The 21,685-nt window shown below is 36.7% G+C and overlaps 1 protein-coding gene across 6 annotated transcripts in view; it reads right to left on the bottom strand.

Moving 5' to 3' along the window:
• RUNDC3B (RUN domain containing 3B) overlaps window positions 1-21,685 on the bottom strand; it is a 144,019-nt gene that overhangs the window by 5,676 nt on the left and 116,658 nt on the right. For 5 of the 6 annotated variants that reach the window (XM_046669432.1, XM_046669435.1, XM_046669436.1 and 2 more), the window contains one exon: window positions 17,891-18,012. In XM_046669432.1, the coding sequence (XP_046525388.1) occupies window positions 17,891-18,012 (122 nt within the window). Of the gene's footprint in view, window positions 1-17,886; window positions 18,013-21,685 lie in introns of those variants that run through there. The other variant, XM_046669438.1, reaches the window with a different exon arrangement.

Raw genomic sequence — 21,685 nt, 5'->3', positions numbered from 1 at the left:
GGTGAAGTGTCAGGATATCTGCAATTTACTTTCAAATGGTTGAGGAAAACAAAACATGGATATATGAGTAAATGGAGGGAGCACACGCCCACAAGAACAAGAGCCAGATAAAGCAAGTGCGGCAAAATGTTAGTGTTTGGTGAATCTAGGTAAAGTATATACAAGTGGTTCATTCTTCTGTTCTTTCAACTTTTCTGTAGTTTGAAATTATCCAAAACGAAAAGGTAGAGTAGGGGAAGAAGATAAGGTACATGAAGTCCTCAGTTGTGCCTCAAGGAAATAAAACCTACAGCAAAGCTGAGTAGCGCATAACAGCACCGGGGGATCTACCTATTTAGAAGCCACCCTTCAAAGATGCACCGCCAGCCTCTGAAAATATTGATGATGTGGAACCTGCAGGGCAGTGTGGTGCCCTCAAGGGAGCCAAAAGAGGCTTCATTCCAAGCCTTCATTTAAAAATAAAGGAAAAAAAGTGCAGAAGGATCCAAAATGGTTATGTTCATTGGGATTGCAGCTATGCAACTATGCTTATAAAAGGAAATAAGCAAAACTGTTAACGTAGAGGATGATAGGTGATCATTCCAAAATATTCTTGAATATTGTTGTGATGTCAACAGTAGCTAATGCTAACATATATGCATATAAATAAACACATGCAAAATTACAATGGATTAAAAAATAACCAGTATGTTAAAATCTCAGTTAATAATGATATTTTTAAAACAATTTATTGATATGAGGGGAAAGAACCTGTCATGGTTGACAAAACTTTCTAGCCCAGATGACTGGGAGAGTAATTCCTATCAGAAACAAGTTAGTCTTAAGGAGCAGAAAACGGCTCTTTGTTTTATAGCAAGAAAGATCAGTTTTGTTTTAAATGTCTGGACTCAAGTCTTCAGATGGTATTGCTACAAATGTTAAGTTAGAAGTCATTCATTCAGCACAATTTACTGGATGTCCTCTATGTGCCAGGCCATTGTGATAAAAAGATAAATTTGAAAACCACTTCTTGCCCATAGGGAACTTAGTATATGCTAGAAACAAACACGAACAGAAGATTATAATAACATGCTGTAAGTGTAGTGAGAACAATAAGTAAAGGATATCATGGAGGCTCAAAAGAGAAGTATCAGAACCAAATCAGAAGGTATGGGTTGGGGAAAGTTAGGGAAATTTCAGGGAGAAAGTTACCATTGAACTGAATCCTAGTGGACATGCATACCCAAGGAGGCAGAAACCAGAGAAGGCTCTGAAGAAAGGGATGAACAAAGGCACAGAGGGAAGAATTAGCACCCAAGGTACAGGGAGCTACAAGCAAAAAATGAGACTAGAGAAATGGGCAAAGTCCACAGAAAACTTTAGACTTCATGTTAAGAAGCCAGAAATTATCTTGTAATCATAATAATACATTTGTTTTGTGACTTGAAATCAAGTCTTCTGAATTCAGAGACTACATTCTTGGTCATACTCTTATATAGCAGGGAGCCACTGAAGCCTTTTACATTGGGAATTACATGGTTAATTTATATTTTAAATACTTGATGGCTCTGTGAAGCATGATTTTGAGAGAAATAAAATGGATGCAGGGAAACCAGTAAGAAGGCTATGGCAGTTGCCTGAACCAGGTTAGCAGTAGAAGGGATCCAGAGAATGAGACACAATTAGAAATCTTTAGAAAGTTAAACTGACAGGACTTGATGAAGGCAAAATGTTAGGTAGGAGGAGCCATGAATGATTCACTAGCTTCTGAGAATTGATAAGTGAATAGTGACATCAGCAAATCTAAGGAAGAGAAGTTTGGGGTGGAGAGGGAAGGGGTCAGTGAGGAAACAGAGACTCAGTAAATATGTATCCAAATCTTTTTTTTTTTTTTTTTTTGAGGAAGATCAGCCTTGAACTAACATTTGCTGCCAGTCCTCTTTTTGCTGAGGAAGACTGGCCCTGAGCTAACATCCATGCCCATCTCCCTCTACTTTATATGTGGGACGCCTACCACAGCATGGCTTGCCAAGCGGCGCCAAGCAGGGAACTGGCGAACCCCGGGCAGCCGAAGCGGAACATGCGAACTTAACCACTGCGCCACTGGGCCAGCCCCTATCCTAATCTTAAGAAATGCCTAAAGAGATTCCTTAGCTACTATCATAAACCCATAAATAAAGGGAAAATGTTATATTAAGCTGTTGTGGAAGGTCCATGGTATCTTTTTGTGATCAATGGTCAAGAAAAGGGGTGATCATCATTTTTGCAATAAAATTTCAAACTTTTGGAACCAATGTGTGTTGTAGTTGTAGCTGGCCAAGACGGAGTTGTGACATAGTTGTTTTTGCATATGCATGCATAAACGTGGTCACAGGTATTCATATTATCACTTTGAGTTACTTCTGTTTATATACTGCTTAAAATGTTTTCAAAAACATTACAGTATAATACCCTTAAAATTAATAGTTGTTTGTTCATAGAAAAGCATGAGAAGAGACAGTAGGCTGTAAATTTCATATTACTGAAGCAAACAGTCCATTACAGGAATTACTGCAATTGATACTTTCTTGCAAAACAACGCAATAAATGGTTGGTGAAAAAAAGAAATATCTAAGAAAGGGAAAAACCCTGCAAGTAGATGAAGCTTGGTGACATAAGCAAAAGGGTTGCTTATCACAAGCCAAGCATGTAACTGAAGGTAGAAGAAATTCTCAGAATAGATCAAAGGAATTTTCAAGCAACAAGCAATTAGTGTTACTGATTCATACCTCATGCAGGATTTCTAAGATGTCAAACATCAATTTGACATGGAATTCCTGTAGCCAGTGAAGAGAAGCACACTTCAAGAAGCATTTAATTCACAAAGAAAATGAAACTATAAGTTAGGCAAATAAGGAAAGTGTCTGCATAAAAATCTGCAGGGTACTTGTTGGTAACTACAACAGTGGAGTACTGTTCTAGGAAATGGTCCACTGTTGGCACAGAGGATGAAATTGTGAGAAAAAACATAACCACTGACAATTTTGATTTAAAAAATGATTCAGAAGAGATAATTCTGAATGTGAAGTTCTTGACAACTGAATTCATTTTTTAAAAATTTTTATTGAGTTGATAGGTTACAATGTTGTGAAATTTCAATTGTGCATTATTGTTTGTCAGACGTGTTGTAAGAGCATCCCTTCACCCTTTGTGCCCACCCCCCCACCCCACCTTTCCCCTGGTAGCCACTAATCTATTCTCTTCGTCTGCATTTTCAAATTTTTCATATGAGTGAAGTCATACAGAGATTGTCCTTCTCTATCTGGCTTATTTCTCTTAACATAATACCCTCAGGGTCCATCCATGTTGTTGCAAATAGGACGATTTTATCCTTTTTTATGGCTGAGGAGTATTCCGTTGTGTATAGATACCACATCTTTTTTATCCAGTCAACTGTTGATGGGCACTTAGGTTGCTTCCACATCTTGGCTATTGTAAATAATGCTGCAATGAATGTTGGGGTGCATGGGACTTTTGGAATTGCTGACTTCAAGCTCTTTGAATAGACACCCAGTAGTGGGATAGCTGGATCGTATGGTAGTTCTGTTTTTAATTTTTTGAGGAATCTCCATACTGTTTTCCATAGTGGCTGTACCAGTTTGTATTCCCACCAGCAGTGTATGAGGGTTTTTTCTCCACATCCTCTCCAACATTTGTTACTATTTGTTTTAGTTAATTTTTGTCATTCTAATGGGTGGGTATAAGGTGATATCTTAGTGTAGTTTTGATTTGCATTTCCCTGATGATCAGGGATGAAGAACATCTTTTCATGTGCCTATTGGCCATCTGTATATCTTCTTTGGAGAAATGTCTGTTCATGTCTCGTGCTCATTTTTTGATTGGGTTGTTTCATTTTTTTGTTGTTGAGTTGTGTGAGTTCTTTATATATTATGGATATTAAGCCTTTGTCAGATGTATGACTTGCAAATATTTTTTCCCAGTTAGTGGCTTGTTTTTTTGTTTCCATCCTGTTTTCCTTTGCCTTGAAGAAGCTCTTTAGTCTGATGAAGTCCCATTTGTTTATTCTTTCTATTGTTTCGCTTGTCTGAGAAGACATGGTGTCTGAAAAGATCCTTTTAATACTGATGTCAAAGAGTGTACGGCCTACATTTTCTTCTAGAAGCCTTGTGGTTTCAGGTCTCACCTTTAGGTCTTTGATCCATTTTGAGTTTATTTTGGTGAATGGTGACAAAGAATAGTCAATTTTCATTCTTTTACATGTGGCTTTCCAGTTTTCCCAGCACCATTTGTTGAAAAGACTTTCTTTTCTCCATTGTATGACCTCAGCTCCTCTGTCGAAGATTAGCTGTCCAGAGATGTGTGGTTTTATTTCTGGGCTTTCAATTCTGTTCCATTGATCTGTGTACCTGTTTTTGTACCAGTACCATGCTGTTTTGATTATTGTAGCTTTGTAGTATGTTTTGAAGTCAGGGATTGTGATGCCTCCAGCTTTGTTCTTTTTTCTCAGGATTGCTTTAGGAATTCGGGATCTTTTGTTGCCCTATATGAATTTTAGGATTCTTTGTTCTATTTCTGTAAAGAATGTCATTGGGATTCTGATTGGGATGACATTGAGTCTGTAGATTACTTTAGGTGGAATGGACATTTTAACTATGTTTATTCTTCCAATCCATGTACATGGAATGTCTTTCCATCTCTTTATGTTGTCATCCATTCCTTTCAGAAAAGCCTTGTAGTTTTCGTCATATAGGTCTTTCACTTCCTTAAATTCACCCTGAGGTATTTTATTCTTTTTGTTGCGATTGTGAATGGTATTGTGTTCTTGAGTTCTTTTTCTGTTAGTTTGTTATTAGAGTGTAGAAATGCTACTGATGTATGTAAATGGATTTCATACCCTGCAACTCTGCTGTAGTTGTCGATTACTTCTAACAGTTTTCCAATGGATTCTTTGGGGTTTTCTACATATAAGATCATGTCGTCTGCAAACAGCAAGAGTTTCACTTCTTCCCTCCCTATTTGGATTCCTTTTATTCCTTTTTCTTGCCTAATTGCTCTGGCGAAAATCTCCAGTACTATGTTAAATAAGAGTGGTGATACAGGGGATCCTTGTCTCGTTCCTGTTTTCAGGGGGATGGCGCTCAGTTTTTGCCCATTGAGCATGATGTTGGCTGTGGGTTTGTCATGTATGGCCTTTATTATGTTGAGGTAGTGCCATTCTATCCCCATTTTGTTCCGAGTTTTGTCATTAATGTCTGTTGGATCTTGTCAAATGCTTTCTCTGCATCTACTGAGATGATCATGTGGTTTTTATTCCTCAGTTTGTTGATGTGGTGTATCATGTTGATTGATTTGTGGATGTTGAACCATCCCTGTGTCCCTGCTATGAATCCCACTTGATTATGATGTATGATCCTTTTGATGAATTGCTGAATTCTCGTGGCCAAAATTTTGTTGAGAATTTTTGCATCTATGTTCATCAGTGATATTGGCCTGTAGTTCTCCTTTTTCGTGCTGTCCTTGTCAGGCTTTGGTATCAGTGTGATGCTGGCCTTGTAGAATGTGTTAGGAAGTCTTCCATCCTCCCTAATTTGTTGGAATAGCTTGAAAAGGATAGGTATTAAATCCTCTCTGAAAGTTTGGTAGAATTCCCCAGGAAAGCCATCTGATCCTGGGGTTTTATTCTTTGAGATCCTCTTGATTGCTGTTTCAATCTCTTTCCTTGTGATTGGTCTGTTCAAATTGTCTGCTTCTTCTTGAGTGAGCTGTGGGAGATTATAGGAGTCCAAGAATTTATCCATTTCCTCTAGGTTTCCATTTTGTTGGCATATAGTTTTTCATAGTATTCTCTTATAATCTGTTGTATTTCTGCAGAGTCTGTTGTTATTTCTCCTCTTTCATTTCTGATTTTGTTTATTTGAGCTTTCTCTCTTTTTTTCTTTGTAAGTCTGGCTAGGGGTTTGTCAATTTTATTTATCTTGTCAAAGAACCAGCTCTTTGTTTCATTGATCCTTTCTACTGCCTTTTTTGTTTCAATAGCATTTATTTCGGCTCTGATTTTTATTATTTCTCTCCTTCTGCTGACTTTGGGCTTTGTTTGTTCTTCTTTCTCTAGTTCAGTTAGGTGTAGTTTAAGATTGCTTATTTGGGATTTTTCTTGTTTGTTAAGATGTGTCTGTATTGCGATGACTTTTCCTCTCAATACAGCTTTTGCTGTATCCCATATGAGTTGCTATGGCAGGTTACCATTTTCATTTGTCTTCAGGTATTTTTTGACTTCTTCTTTAATTTCTTCAGTGATCCATTTCTTGTTCAATAGCATATTGTTTAGTCTCCAGATCCTTGTGCCTTTCTCAGCTGTTTTCTTGTAATTAATTTCTAGCTTTATAGCATTATGATCAGAGAAGATGCTTGTTATTATTTTAATTTTTTTAAATTTGTAGAGGCTTGCCTTATTTCCCAGCATATGGTCTGTCCTTGAGAATGTTCCATGCGCGCTTGAGAAGAATGTGTATTCTGCTGTTTTTGGATGAAGTGTTCCATATACGTCTATTAAGTCCAACTGTTTTAGTTTTTCGTTTAGCTCCACTGTTTCCTTGTTGATTTTCTATCTGGATGATCTGTCCATTGATGTGAGTGGGGTGTTGAGGTCCCCTACTATTATTGTGTTGTTTTTAACATCTTCCTTTAGGTCTGTTAATAGTTGCTTTATGAATCTTGGTGCTCCTGTGTTGGGTGCATAGATATTTATAAGCGTTATTTCTTCTTGATGAAGTGTCCCTTTGATCATTATATACTGGCCCTTATGTTTCTCTTTACCTGCCTTATCTTGAAGTCTGTTTTGTCTGATATAAGTATTGCAACACCTGCTTTCTTTTGTTTGCTATTAGCTTGGAGTATTGTCTTCCACCCCTTGACTCTGAACCTGTGTTTGTCCTTGGAGCTGAGATGTGTTTCCTGGAGGCAACAAATTGTTGCATCTTGTTCTTTAATCTATTTTGCCACTCTGTGTCTTTTTTTTTTTTTAAAAAAAAGACTTTATTTTTTCCTTTTTCTCCCCAAAGCCCCCCGGTACATAGTTGTGTATTCTTTGTTGTGGGTCCTTCTAGTTGTGGCATGTGGGATGCTGCCTCAGCGTGGTCTGATGAGCAGTGCCATGTCCGCACCCAGGATTCGAACCAACGAAACACTGGGCCGCCTGCTGCAGAGTGCGCAAACTTAACCACTCGGCCACGGGGCCAGCCCTGCCACTCTGTGTCTTTTTATTGGAGAGTTCAATCCGTTTACATGGAGGGTGATTATTGATGCATGAGGGCTTAATGCTGTCATTCTGTTGCTCATTTTCTTGTTTTCCTATGTTTCCTTTGTTTCTTGTTCTGTGTGTTTTAGCCTACCCATTGACTTCTGCATTTTCTTATGCTGGGTTTCTTAGATTTTTCCTTATTTATGTTTTGTGTCTCTGTGCTGTAAGTTTTTAGTTTAGTGGCTACCCTGAAGTTTGTATTCAGAATTTCGTGTGTAACATAGTCCATTTTCTGGGGGTCTCTTACTTCCTTAGCCTAGACTGATTCAGCCCCCTTTCCTCCTCCCCTCCTAAATTATTATTTTCATCTCTTATTCCAACTTGTGTTGTGAGTTTGTGGTTAGAGTGATAAGATTGTCTTTGCTTTGGTGATTTCCTTCCCTTTATCCTATGGCTATAGTTGAATATTTGCTATCCTATTCTGATTCTATTTGTCTCCCTACTCTGTACTTTGTGACCCCTTTCTCCCTTTTTTTTTGTTTTTTCAGGTATGAGAGCCTTCTTGAGGATTTCTCGTAGTGGCGGTCTTGTGGCTACAAAGTCCCTTAGCTTTTGTTTGTCTGGAAAAGATTTAATTTCTCCCTCATATCTGAAGAATATTTTTGCTGGATAGAGTATTCTTGGCTGAAGATTTTTATCCTTTAAAGTTTCGAATATGTCATTCCATTCTCTCCTAGCTTGTCAGGTGTCTGTAGAGAAATCCGCTGAAAGTCTGATAGGGGTTCCCTTGTAGGTTATTTTCTTCTGCCTTGCTGCCCTGAGTATTCTTTCTTCATCATTCATTTTTGCTGTTTTTACTACTATATGCCTTACAGTAGGTCTTTTTACATTGACAAATCTAGGAGATCTGAAAGCTTCCTCTACACACATTTCTCTCTCAATCCCTAGATTTGGGAAGTTGTCTTCTCTAATTTCGTTAAGCACACTTTCTGCTCCATTTTCCTTTTCCACGCCCTCAGGAATTCCGATAATTCTTAAGTTGCATTTTCTCATTGAGTCAGCTAATTCTTGGAGATTTTCTTCGGTTTTTTAAATTCTTAGTTCTCTTTCTTCCTCTGTCTGGAGCCATTCAGCCTGTCTATCTTTGATTATGCTAATTTCCTCCTCTAAAGTGTCCACATGGGCATTAAGCGAATCCGTATTTTATCTGATCCATTGTATTTTTCATCTCTAGTATTTCTGATTGATTCTTCTTTATAGTTTCAATCTCTTTTGTGAAGTAACTCCAGAACTCGTTAACTTGTTTCTCTATATTCCCCATTACCTCATTGAGTTTTTTGATGATAGGTACTCTGAATTCATTGTCACTTAGTTTACCTATTTCCAAGTTCTTGGGACATAATTCTGCATTTTTATTATTTTCCTTTTGGCCTGGAGCTTTTATAAATTGCTGGATGGTAGAGGAGCGGTTTTTGCGCATAATGCTATTATTCAATAGCAGTTACAGCCTCTTGCCACTAGATGGGTGTCGAAAGCTGCGTGTTCTGAGCCCTCCACCTTCAGCTGCGATGGCAGTGCGCAGGGTGGGTTGGGGGAGGCGGGGCACTTTCTCTCTCCTGCAGACCTGGATTCCATTCAGTGCTCGCTCTCTGGTTTCCTGGGGCCCTGGCTTGATGGGGTCCCCCCACATGAAAGCTGTCCCCTGTTAGATGCTATCCGCTGCACGGGTTTGTGGGAGTCCTGAATGATCCCGCAGACACGTGGCCCTTCTCCCGCTCTTTCCCTCACCCACGGCAGCAATCCAAGTCTCTAGGGGAGGGAGTGAAGTTCACTCTTACCCCGCTCCAGCTCCTCCAAGGGCGGCTCCAGCCTCTCCGCCCTCCATTGTTTGGCTGCTGTTGGTCTCTGATTTCTGTTATTAGGATTTATTCTTTTTGGCTGGAAAGCAGTTGATGCTTTTGGTTGTAGTTTGGAGGGGAGAGAGTCCTGGATGAGCTCACCCCGCCATGTCACCGATGTCACTCAGAATTCACTTTTCTTTTTAAGGAAGATTAGCCCTGAGCTAGCATCTGCCACCAATCCTCCTTTTTGCTGAGGAAGATTGGCCCTGAGCTGACATACATGCCCATCTTCCTCTATTTTATATGTGGGATGCCTGCCACAGCATGGCTTAATGAGCAGTGCTAGGTCCGCACCTGCGATCTGAACCAGTGAACCCCAGGCCCCCAAAGCAGAGAGTGTGAACTTAACTGCTATGCCACCAGGCCAGCCCCTAGTGTTTGCCATAAGGAAGAGGCACAGACAGGGCAAGGCTGGGAAGGAGGTGGGTATGGTTACAAAAGGGCAGAACAAGGGATCCTTGTGGTGATGGAACTGTTCTGTATCTTGACTGTGGTGCTGTATACACGAACCTACACTTGTGATAAAACTCAGTAGAACTAAAAACACACACTAATGAGTAAATGTATATCTGAATGAAACCAATGGATTGTATTGTCAATTTCATGGATGTGATATTGTACTACAATTTTGTAAGATGTTACCACGGGGGGAAACTGGGTAGGTAAAGGGTGCAGCGATCTCTCCGTATTATTTATTAAACCTGCATGTAAATCTGTAATTAACTCAAAATAAAAAGTTAAATTTTAAAAAGGGTGTAGGTAGAGAAATTCCCTAAAATGTGATAAGCATTTAGGGAAAAGTGCCAAATATGAATGAATACTAAGTGAGCAGAATAACCTGGTGCATATATATTTTTGTACTGCTTAAGTGTATCTTCAGAGTAAATTCCTAGATGTGTGATTGCTGGATTAGAAAATAAAAGCATATGTAGGACTGTGTTAACTTTACATTAATTTAGGGAAAGCAAGGTATTTCTCTCCATTTGCTTGAGACTACCTTTGTGTCTCTTAAGAATGGTTTACAGCTTTCCTCATTAAGGAATAAATTTAACAAGAAATATGCAAACTCTAAATATTTTATCATCTCTATTGCTATTTAAATTGTTTTTACCCCCTACTGATAGAGTCACTCATTGGTTTTTGTACATGTGACGGCTACTGATTTCTGTATGATAATTCTATATCGTGCTACTTTGCAAGACTATTTTTATTGTCTTCAGTATTATTATTTCTCTGTGTTTTTCAGGTTCATCACATCATCTGCAAAAATCCAATTCTCATGTCTCTAGAAGTTTCTTCTTTAAATGCGTTAGCTGTTACCTCCATTATAATGTTAAATAGTGGTAGAAACAATGGGTATTTTAGTATTTCCTCATAAATAAGATGCTGGCTTTAGAAAAAGACATACATACTCATGTAAAAGAACTCTTATTCAGTTCTTTTTTTCTTGAATGTTTGTATCACACAAGTGTTGAATTTTGTCCAAGGCTTTCTGACATCTGTGGAGGTAACCTTTTCTATCTTAGATCTATTAATATGGTGTACTATATTAATGGATTTCCTAAGATTAAATCAACCTTACACTCTGGATTAAATCCACCTGGTCATGGTGTATCATTTCTTTATGTTTTGCTAGATTCTGTTTACTAATATATTATTTAGAACCTTTATATTGTGGGGGGTTGGAATTGGCCACCCCAAGATATGTCTCTTTGGCATGAGGATTATTTTGGTCTGGTTACTTTTAAAAACTGCAGACATGAGAGAAATTCTGAAAAGTAGAAGTTACCATTTGTAAGAGACATTTACATTTGTAAGGGAAATCTCCATCTGTAAAGATGTATCCCTCTCTGCACCAGGAAGAAGGGGGATGACCTTATCTCTAAAAACTCCTTATCAATGTGGAAGGCAAAGACTTAAATCTGCATAGTAACCTTACTCTTGTTTACTGTACTTTTCTGGTAATCTCCCATGACTGACTCCCCACACCCGGAACATCCTCCTTTGTAGCTGAAGATGATATTTAAGAGGAGAATCTCGCCATTTTGACAAGTTGCTCAGTTTTCCTGAGCCTCTCCCATGTATACATTATAAAGCTTTGTTTAATTTTCTCCTGTTACTCTGTCTCATGTGAATTTAATTTGTAGCCCAGCCAGAAGGACTTAGAGTGGGTAGAGGAAACGTCTTCCTCCTCAACGAGATCAATATCTGTAAAGTGATACTGGTCTATAATTTTCTTTCTATTTTTCATACTGTATTTCTCAAGTTATACTTATTCCCTATGTTTTTGTTTATTCTTTCTTCTTTTGTGATTAAATTTGCTAGGTCTCTAATTTGTTAATTAAAAAAATAGGTTTTTTGATTTATTAATTAGATCTCTTTTTCTATTCTCTATCTCATTAATTTCTGGTTTTATCTTTATTATTTTCTTCCATGTACTTTTTATTTCCTTTGTTGTTGTTTTTCTAGCTTTTGGGCTGGGAAACCATTTAGTTTCTTTCATTTTTAATGATGAAAGTATATAAAAATTATGAACTTTCCTCTGATTATTGCTTTAAATAAAGCTCACAAATTCTGCTATGCAGAGTTTTATTGTCAATTCATTAAAAATTCATAATTTCAGCTTATATTTCTTTCACCCAAGAGTTGTTTAATAGAAGGTTTATTTATTCCCAGGTGAAAGAGCCCCCTTGAACAAAAAATTATCAGTAATTTCTACTATTCTTTTTGCATTGTGATCAGAGTACTGTCTGTAATACTTCTACTTTATGAATTTACTGTTTTCTTTATGATCATATATATTACATGATCATTTTTGTGCCTGTTTCATCTGCACTTAAGAAAGAAAAAGGTGTACATCTGTTAACAAGTGTAAAGTTCCATACAGCCATTAGGTCTACCTTATTGACTTCGTTGTCTACGTCTTTTATATCCTTACTTATTTTTTGTCCATTTGATTTGTCTTATACTGAGAATAGTATGTTAAAGTCTCCTATTGTCACTGGGTTTCTATCTTTATCTCCTTTTATCTCCTATTTAGGTGGATGCCATTATTTGATACATAATCCTAACAGTTATATCTTAATTGCAGCTTTCACCATTAAACCATATCCTTCTTTGTGATGTTTAATGTGTTTTGATTTAAATTCTATTAGTCTGATACCAGGTTTGTTATCTCTGCTTTCTTAGTGTTTTCATTCGCCTGATACATACTTTTGTCTATTCCTTTATTTTTAGCCATTCTGAATAACTTATAATTTCATTATAGTTATTATGTGTATGTTATATTTACTATATTTCATTCTCTACATATGTTTTCTTTGCCATTTTATTTTGTAAATTTATTTTGGTGTTCTCTCAACTGCAAGATTATTTTGTTGTTGTTATATTTGCCGTATTTCTTTTTCTACATGATGACAAGTTTTCTTTACTTTTTGTTTTAATTACGTGTTATTTAGGAAGGTTTTTAGTTTTGTTCTAGTTGTTACCTTTGTAAAACTAAAGAAGTATACTGCTAGTCTCATTCTCTTCCCCTTGTAAGTTATTTGATCTTTTTGCCTAGAAGCCCTGAATATGTTTTTTTTTATTGTTAATGTCTAATAATTTAGTAGACTATTCTTGGAGTTGCTTATTACAGGTTAATTTTTTCTGGTATTGGTTAGCCCTATCAATTTGTAGATTTAAGTCTTATTTCCAGACATTTTTCTTGGATTACAGATTTCAATACTAGTTCGGCTCCATTGTTTTATCTTCTTCAATGATTCCACTGATACATAAATTCCATTTTCTTTGCTTGACTTCCAATTCAACCACTTACTAATTCCTTTTACTTTTTTCTTTATCTCATTTTCATTCTTTTGGTGTTTTCCTGCTGTTATACATTAAGTCTGCACTCAAATCTATTCTTCTTTATAATTTAATATTTACTTCTGATATAATTTTGTCATTTTCTTCCATTTCTTTTAGAGTTTAATCAACTGTCAGATCATTTCTTCCTGTTTCTGGAACACTTCTACTCTTAGTTTTTTATTTCTTTTTTTTTTGAGGAAGATTAGCCCTGAGCTAAAATCCGTACCCATCTTCCTCTGCTTTATATGTGGGATGCCTGCCACAGCATGGCTTGACAAGTGGTGTGTAGGTCTGCACCTGGGATCCGAACCGGTGAACCCCAGGCCGCCAAAGCAGAAGGTGTGAACTTAACTGTGGCACCATCTGGCTTGCCCTGATTTCTGATTTAAAATCTTTTATCATATTTCTAAATGCTTGTTTGAGGATATTTAATAAAATTATATGGCTATATTACAGTTTTTTCCTGCTACACTACTGTTTTTCTAGGGGAAGGTTTCATCAGCTGAACTCTTTTTCTCAATTGATGTGATTTTTTTAAATAGTAATTTTGTATGGATGGAGTGTTTGCTCCTCAGGATTTCTGTGGAGAGGGCTAACTGATTTTGGTTATTTATGAAATTTTTAATTCAAGGGCACCCTCTTGTATCAGTATTTCAAAATATGGTTTCCTTATTGTATGGCTTTTGGGGGGAAAGGACACTGCAGGTGGAAAGGATGTATGTCCTTCAATTTTTAAAATATTTTATTTTACACAATTCTAACTATATGTTATAGCCCTTTTGTCATTGGGTTTCAACTGGTGAAGTTTTTGGCTAACATTTACTCTTTTTATGATCATTTTATTAGGTATTTGGGTATGGAAATTCTGTAAGTAATATTTAATCTGTTATTTAACCTTAAAATCTTAAAGCCAATGCTTTAAAAAAAATGTATATTTCAGACACCATGTCTTCTCAGACAAGGGAAACAACAGAAAGAATAAACAAATGGGACTTCATCAGACTAAAGAGCTTCTTCAAGGCAAAGGAAAACAGGATTGAAACAAAAAAACAACCCACTAACTGGGAAAAAATATTTGCAAGTCATACATCCGACAAAGGCTTAATATCCATAATATATAAAGAACTCACACAATTCAACAACAAAAAATCAAACAACCCAATCAAAAAATGGGCAGGGGACATGAAAGGACATTTCTCCAAAGAAGATATACAGATGGCCAATAGGCACATGAAAGGATGTTCATCACCACTGATCATCAGGGAAATGCAAATCAAAACTACACTAAGATATCACCTTACACCTGTTAGAATGGCAAAAATAACCAAAACAAAAAGTAACAAATGTTGGAGAGGTTGTGGAGAAAAAGGAACCCTTATACACTGCTGGTGGGAATGCAGACTGGTGCAGCCACTATGGAAAACAGTATGGAGATTCCTCAAAAAATTAAAAATAGAAATACCATATGATCCAGCCATCCCAGTACTGGGTATCTATCCAAAGAGCTTGAAGTCAGCAATTCCAAAAGTCCCATGCACCCCAATGTTCATTGCAGCATTATTTACAATAGCCAAGATGTGGAAGCAACCTAAGTGCCCATCAACTGATGAGTGGATAAAGAAGATATGGTATATATATACAAAGGAATACTACTCAGCCATAAAAAAGGATAAAATTGTCCCATTCACAACAACATGGATGGACCTTGAGGGTATTATGTTAAGTGAAATAAGCCAGATAGAGAAAGACAATCTCTGTATGACTCCACTCATAGGTGGAAGTTAAACATGTAGACAAAGAGAACAGATTAGTGGTTACCAAGGGATATGGGGGTGGGGGGTGCACATAAAGGGTGAAGTGGTACACCTACAACACAACTGACAAACAGTAATGTACAACTGAAATTTCACAAGGTTGTAAACTATCATAATCTCAATAAAAAAGTTAAAAAAATATATAGACTTTATTTTTTAGAGTAATTTTAGATTCACAGCAAAGCTGAGCATTAAATTACAGAGATTTTCCATATATCCCTTATCCCCACACATGCATAGCCTCCCCATTATCAACATCCCCTACCAGAGTGGTACATTTGTTACAACTGATGAACCTACACTGACACATCATTATAACCCAGAGTCCATAGTTTATATTAGGGTTCACTCTTGGTGTTGCACATTCTATGAGTTGGAAAAATTTATAAAAACACGTATCTACCATTTTAGTATCATACAGAGTAGTTTCAATGCCCTAAAAATTCTGTATGCTCCACCTATTCATCCCTCCCTCCTCTTCTATATTTGTTTTTACAGTGTAAAAATATTCATTATTAATCTTCTCCTCTTGCTATTAAAATGCCCATAAGTAGAAGTTAGATTAAAAATCCTAAATAAATGTGTCTTTTACATGAAGAGTCATCACAAATAAATCCACTGATAGTATGGATAAGTTTTTTAAATATACATATTCTAAATTATGATGATGAATCCAGTTTATACTCTTCCATTTACATTAGTGGCACTAAGATACCCTAATATGTTATCTTCATTATCCACCTCATCAAGAAAGATTAATTTGTAGTCAATACACACTACTTACTAAACTAGTAAGATAGACTAAAGCCCTCTGAGAACAACCATCTTAAAAGAAGCAGAAAATTCAGCTTAACACAATTTCCTTCTGGTTAATTGAATTTTTACTTTATACTACCCATACCTTGTTCCTCACATTTTATAACACTTGTTCATTATATATACTTATTCTATCAACAAATATTTAATAGCTGTCTATTATGTGTCAGACTCTAGTAATATGCTGGTGAAAAATACAGATAAGATTCCTTACCCTTATGAAGCTTACCTTTTAGTGAGGCGTTATAGACAAGAATCATAATATAACGTATGGCAGTATGATAGAGTGCCTGGGATGGGGTGGATATGGAGATGGGAGTGGTTACTTAAGGTATGGCAGACAATAAAATCTTTTTTGAAGATATGATATTTGAAAAGAGCCCTGACAAAGAGATTACCATACAAAGACCTTAAGAAAGAAGTTTTAGGGGCCAGCCCACTGGCGTAGCAGTTAAGTTTGTGTGCTCCACTTTGGCAGCCTGGGGTTCGTGGGTTTGGATCCTGGGCATGGACCTACACACCACTCATAAGCCAAGCTGTGGCAGCGTCCCATATACAAAATAGAGGAAGAGTGGCACAGATGTTAGCTCAGAGCCAATCTTCCTCACCAAAAAGAAAAGAAGTTTTAGGAGAAAAGCAGGTGCAAAGATAGTTGAGGCAGGAACCAGCTTGAAGGATCAGCTAGGAGGTCAGTTTGCTGGGGTGTCAAGAACAAGCAAATGAATGGTATAAAATGAGGCAGAAGATGGCAAGGACAAGATCATGTAGGAGGCCATGATAAGCAGTTTGGATTTTATTTTGATTGTCATTGAGAACTACTGGAGAATTTTAGGTGACAGTATAATATTTTTTGATTTATGTTTTCAAAGATCACTGATTACTGTATGGTGAATAGACTGTGAGGGGGCAAGAATGAGAGATGAAAGAGCAATGAAAAAGCTGAGGCAGTAGTCCATGCAAGAGGCTTGCTCCAGGTGGCTTAAACTAGGGTTGTAGTAATGAAGAAGATGAGTCAATGTAGATAGCATGTTTTGTATGGGGAGCTGACAGGACTTGCTAATAAATTGACTTGCGGGTTTTTTTTAAGAGGAAAGAGCAGAATCTAGGATAATGCCTATGGTGGTGCCCTTTACTACAATGGAGAAGAAAGGGGAGAAATTGGAGGCATAGGGGAATGCAGGTTCCCCTGAGGTAAGGAATTGTCTGTCTTTTCCAAAATAGCCCTCACACACATAAGCAGATGTAGAGCTGGGAAGAAGGAGATATAAAAGATGTGAGCACCATATCATACCAGCACCACTTGTCCAAACCAAAGTGCTGGAGTCACAGCTCTAGCCTATGCTGAGGGTAGGAAAGAAAAGAACTTTGAACCAACTAAGCTACTGACATATAAAAATGAATACGTTGAGTTTTAGAAACTGAAATATGATAATTGAAAGTGGCCTGAAAAGTTATGGAATTAGACCAAGATGTTCAGGAAGATGCAACCCATGGAAACGGGTTGATAGAGCACAGTGAACAGGTAACAGGAAAAAATAAAACTCTTTCAGGGGCTGGCCCTGTGGCCGAGTGGTTGAGTTCGTGCGCTCCGCTTTGGCGGCCCAGGGTTTTGCCAGTTCGGATCCTGGGCGCGGACATGGCACCACTGCCAGGCCACGGTGAGGCGGTGTCCCACATGCCACACCTAGAAGGACCCACAACTAAAAAATATACAACTATTTACTGGGAGGATTTGGGGGAGAAAAAGCAGAAGGAAAAGAAAAAAGATTGGCAACAGTTGTTAGCTCAGGTGCCAATCTTTAAAAAAAAAAAATTAAAAAAAAAAACTAAAAAACTCTTTCATGTTTATTCTCCAAGTTTTTCAGAACACTCAATAAATGAAGTTCCAAAAGTGACTCAAGAATGAGGAAGTGGTCAGTTGTACCAAAAAGCTGCTGAGACATTTAATGGCATGAAGACAGAGAGCTGACTTCAGCAATGTGGCAGTGGTTGATCACCTTGATAAAAGTCATTTTAGTAAGTGGCAGAAACACAAAAGCCAAATCACAGTGAGTAAAATAGAGTACAGGAAGTGAGGAAATAATGGTAAAAATTACAGACAATCCTTTCAGAAGGTTAGCCACAGATATATGATACAAAAAAAGAAAACAAGAGCAGGCCATTTTTAATCATAATGGCAGCTTAATTCCTAGCATGCTTTATAGAAATGTCACTTATTCTTCAGCAATCTTCTGCAACCAAAGTATAGATAGTGCAGGAAAAAGTAATTTTCAAATAGATTTTTTTCTTACCTTCACTGATTAAATTTAATGTGTCTTGTTTTCCATCTCCTTCATGTGACTGACTTGGATCCAGTGAAGTCTGAGAAAGGCTAACTTCAGCTGATAACTGGTCAAGACTTTGATAACTTTTTCTGTAAAACAAGGGTAAAAGACTACTTGAATTTCTTCTCACAAAAAAGAACTTTAAGAGATATTCTTTAATGGTTTTCTTCAATTTATTGAATTTCTTGTTACTATTTCCCCAATTTTTCCCCTAAACTTCGTCTTTATCATGGCTGCAATATGATCTCCATTACACTTTTCCCTCCACCCTCCTTGGAGGTCTGTCTGTTTAATCCACTAAAAAAGGAAAAGAAAAACAATTTATCAAACACTTAAATCCTTATGCCAATTTTTTTATTATCCAGATAGTTAGGAAATGGGGACTTCTGGTTATTACCAATTGTTAAGACCTTACTCTTAATGCAGAAACAAAACTCACAAAACTTAATAATGACCTAGTGCCTCCTAACCACTTCAGAATTCTTCAATGCCTTGATATTTTTACAGATGTATTACATAACAATAACAAATTTTTATTACAAATTCTTGAATTCAGAAGTATTAAAAAATGTTGGGTAATAAAATACCTATTTGTGTTAATACATCATCAAGCTAATTAACCTCCTTCCCTCATCTATGTACTATTGTGAGTCCATTTTCTATTAAACAAATTAATGAGAAATGAATTATAATTGAGGAAAAATTCAGTTATAAATGGAAAGTTAATGAAGGTTTATTATTAAACTTTCCTCATATTTGTTTTGTTAGGATAAAACCAACTCAAGAGATATATGCAGCTTTGGTGGTAATGACATTTCAGATAAGAAAACACAATTCATTATTATTTCCAAATATAAATGATCTAAAAAAGGGAATGCTTTTCAGGCTCAACATCTATTTCCCAAGGTAGCCAAAACCTATCTAATTTCCTAGAAATGTCATATATTCTACAATAATGTTACAGGAAAGCATATATAAGTTAAGTAATCTTTCTATAGCTATCCTCTATTCATACACACAAGAGTAGACTGACTTACAAATTTATCAAAGATATGTATATTAAGTATAAGGGGGATATACACAACAGGTATCTATTTTTTTCCTCTAAGAAATGAAGGGAAGAATGAGGTGATGGGAAAACTTTACGCGCTTACAATGCAAGCAGCACTCTCACTTTGTAACATGACTTTTCAAATGTCGAGAGTATAAAAGTTCTTAATTATATTTTTAAGTAGCAGGAAATGCTGCAGGAAATCATAGCAGCATTCTTGCTAGGCTTTAAGACTAAGGAAAAATAAATTCCAAATGGGTGACTGAGGGGATATGTGATCTGCTGATTCTTATAATCATTATACCAGATTGCTTGTGCTTTGGACTCTCAGGCCGGAGGGGAATATGTTATCGGGCATGAAGGCAAGGGGCTTAGGAACGCTGGGCCCTTGCAGGAACAGAACGCTGCCTGCATACCTTGCTGATTGCCCTTAAGATACTCCCCAAGGGAATGACCTGGGATGGGCTGGTGTGCTTCAGGGGATGAAGAATAGAACCTTTGGACTCTGGCCTGCGTGTCCCTGCAGGCATGAGTTTCTGCTATTGTAATTCCTTGTGATTCTTTACCCGCAAATAAATATGTGGCGATCCAAGGGACCTCATCTCAGTCCTTGAGGCTGATGGTCCCCTGTCCCATTGAATAATATAGATTGTGTCCTGTCTATTAATTCCGTCCGCCCTTCAGCTGGCTGCCTAGCTGGTCTCAGCAGAAAGGAAATTCTACTATTGTAGGAAACTTCTGATAATTACAATAGATAACAGGTATATGAGCTATACAACATGTAATAAAAAAAATACCCAATATTTATGTCGCATTTACCAAATACTAGGCATTGTTCTACATATTATATAAATATTAACTTATTTAGTCCTCACAACTACCCTGAGAGGTGGGAATTGTTACTGCCCCCACTTTAGAGCAGAGGAAACTGGAACACAAAGAAATCAGATTTGAACCTGGTAGCATGGCTCTCATTTTGTCTTCTTAATTACTATGCTATCTTCTCTCCAGGATAAGAAGAAAAGATTTGGCTTCCTATTTTATTAAAAATCTTTCTTAAAGAACAGCCTTGTTTGCTGAGATAGACCATGTAAATTATACTCTATTTCCATTAAAATTTTATTTCTTTAGCTATAGAGGAAAGCAAGAACACAAGAATTTAATAAAGGAAGTTATAAATAAGTTTCTTCTCCAAATTATTTTTCTGTGCCTATTTTTTTTTTTTTTTTTTTAAAGATTTTATTTTTTCCTTTTTCTCCCCAAAGCCCCCCGGTACATAGTTGTGTATTCTTTGTTGTGGGTTCTTCTAGTTGTGGCATGTGGGACGCTGCCTCAGCGTGGTTCGACGAGCAGTGTCATGTCCGCGCCCAGGATTCGAACCAACGAAACACTGGGCCGCCTGCAGCGGAGCGCGCGAACTTAACCGCTCGGCCACGGGGCCAGCCCCTTTCTGTGCCTATTTTTTAAACTGTCTTAAGATAAGTTTCTGACACTGAGTTTTTGTCATAGGAAACTTGTTAATTAATATTCAGTTTTAAAAATTATATATAGAAATATTTACAAACAACAAAATACCCAGAAGAAAACAGACATAGAATTCATTTGAGTATTTTAGGTAAGGACTGAGAGCTTGACAGCTTACATTTACAGTAATCTCAAGGTGTGACACCCACTTGAGGGAGTGAGCCTGTACAAGCAGCCTCTGATAACAGTAACACTAAATAAGCTTTCTGCATGACCTACTGAAGTTCCTTTTAGAATATCACACTTCCAAATCCAAAGTGATTTTGGGATCTTTCTACCCTTTGTCACATTTAGTGAGCAATTCTCGAGTTTATAGGCTTTACTTAACCAAATGCCAATGAATATAGAAATAGAATTTGGTAGACAATGATGTTCTGCAGCAATAATAAAAATTCCAAGTCAAAATTAAGCACCTTATTCATAAGAGAATAACAGATGTACCATACAGTATCTTCTCTACATGAAACTGATTACAGACCCACCATCTGGGAGGAATCTAGTTGAGCTGCTTTCAGTAATGAAAAAGAATGGGTTTGGTTTCCACATTCTTACCTGATTTCCAATGCCACTGGCAGCTCTATCTGATAAACATGTTGTCATGGAGTAAATTATCTGTCTACGGGAGTTCTGTCTTTAAAAGGTCACTACTAAGTCCTGTCTTAGAATTCTAGACTCACTAACATCACACTGTAAAATTTAAATGTGACCCACAAGACACATCAAACCAATTAACAGTCTATTACTATTTCTCAGAGTAGAATTTTTCAAGTAGTAATAGTTTACTTAATTAAAATAAGAATCCAAGATAGTAAGAGTCATGCCTTATGACTATATAAAAATTTAGTTTAATCTATGCCTTTACATTGTTAAATATAATTTAAATTAAACTTGTAGGAATTACGCCATGAACATTTGGGACATAAAATCCACTGCATTTAATATCTATTTAAACATTTTTAAATCACTCAAATACAAACTTCTATACACAGAATTGGGTACTAAATAAAGGCAAATTAAAAGGAAACTGAGCAATAGAACTGAATTCAACTTAGTAAATTTTTCTACAATCTTAATACTTTATATCAATGATTAAAAGTAATGATATGGATAATCCGCATCATTTATTTGCCCAACAGATATATTGGGTCAATAATAATTTGATATAATAATAATTGTATTGAGGTCAA

Source organism: Equus quagga, chromosome 8, assembly GCF_021613505.1.
Source record: "Equus quagga isolate Etosha38 chromosome 8, UCLA_HA_Equagga_1.0, whole genome shotgun sequence".
In the NCBI taxonomy this organism is placed as follows: domain Eukaryota; kingdom Metazoa; phylum Chordata; class Mammalia; order Perissodactyla; family Equidae; genus Equus; species Equus quagga.
The sequence above is the reverse complement of the archived record's forward strand: the minus strand, read 5'-3'. Positions and strand labels throughout refer to the sequence as shown.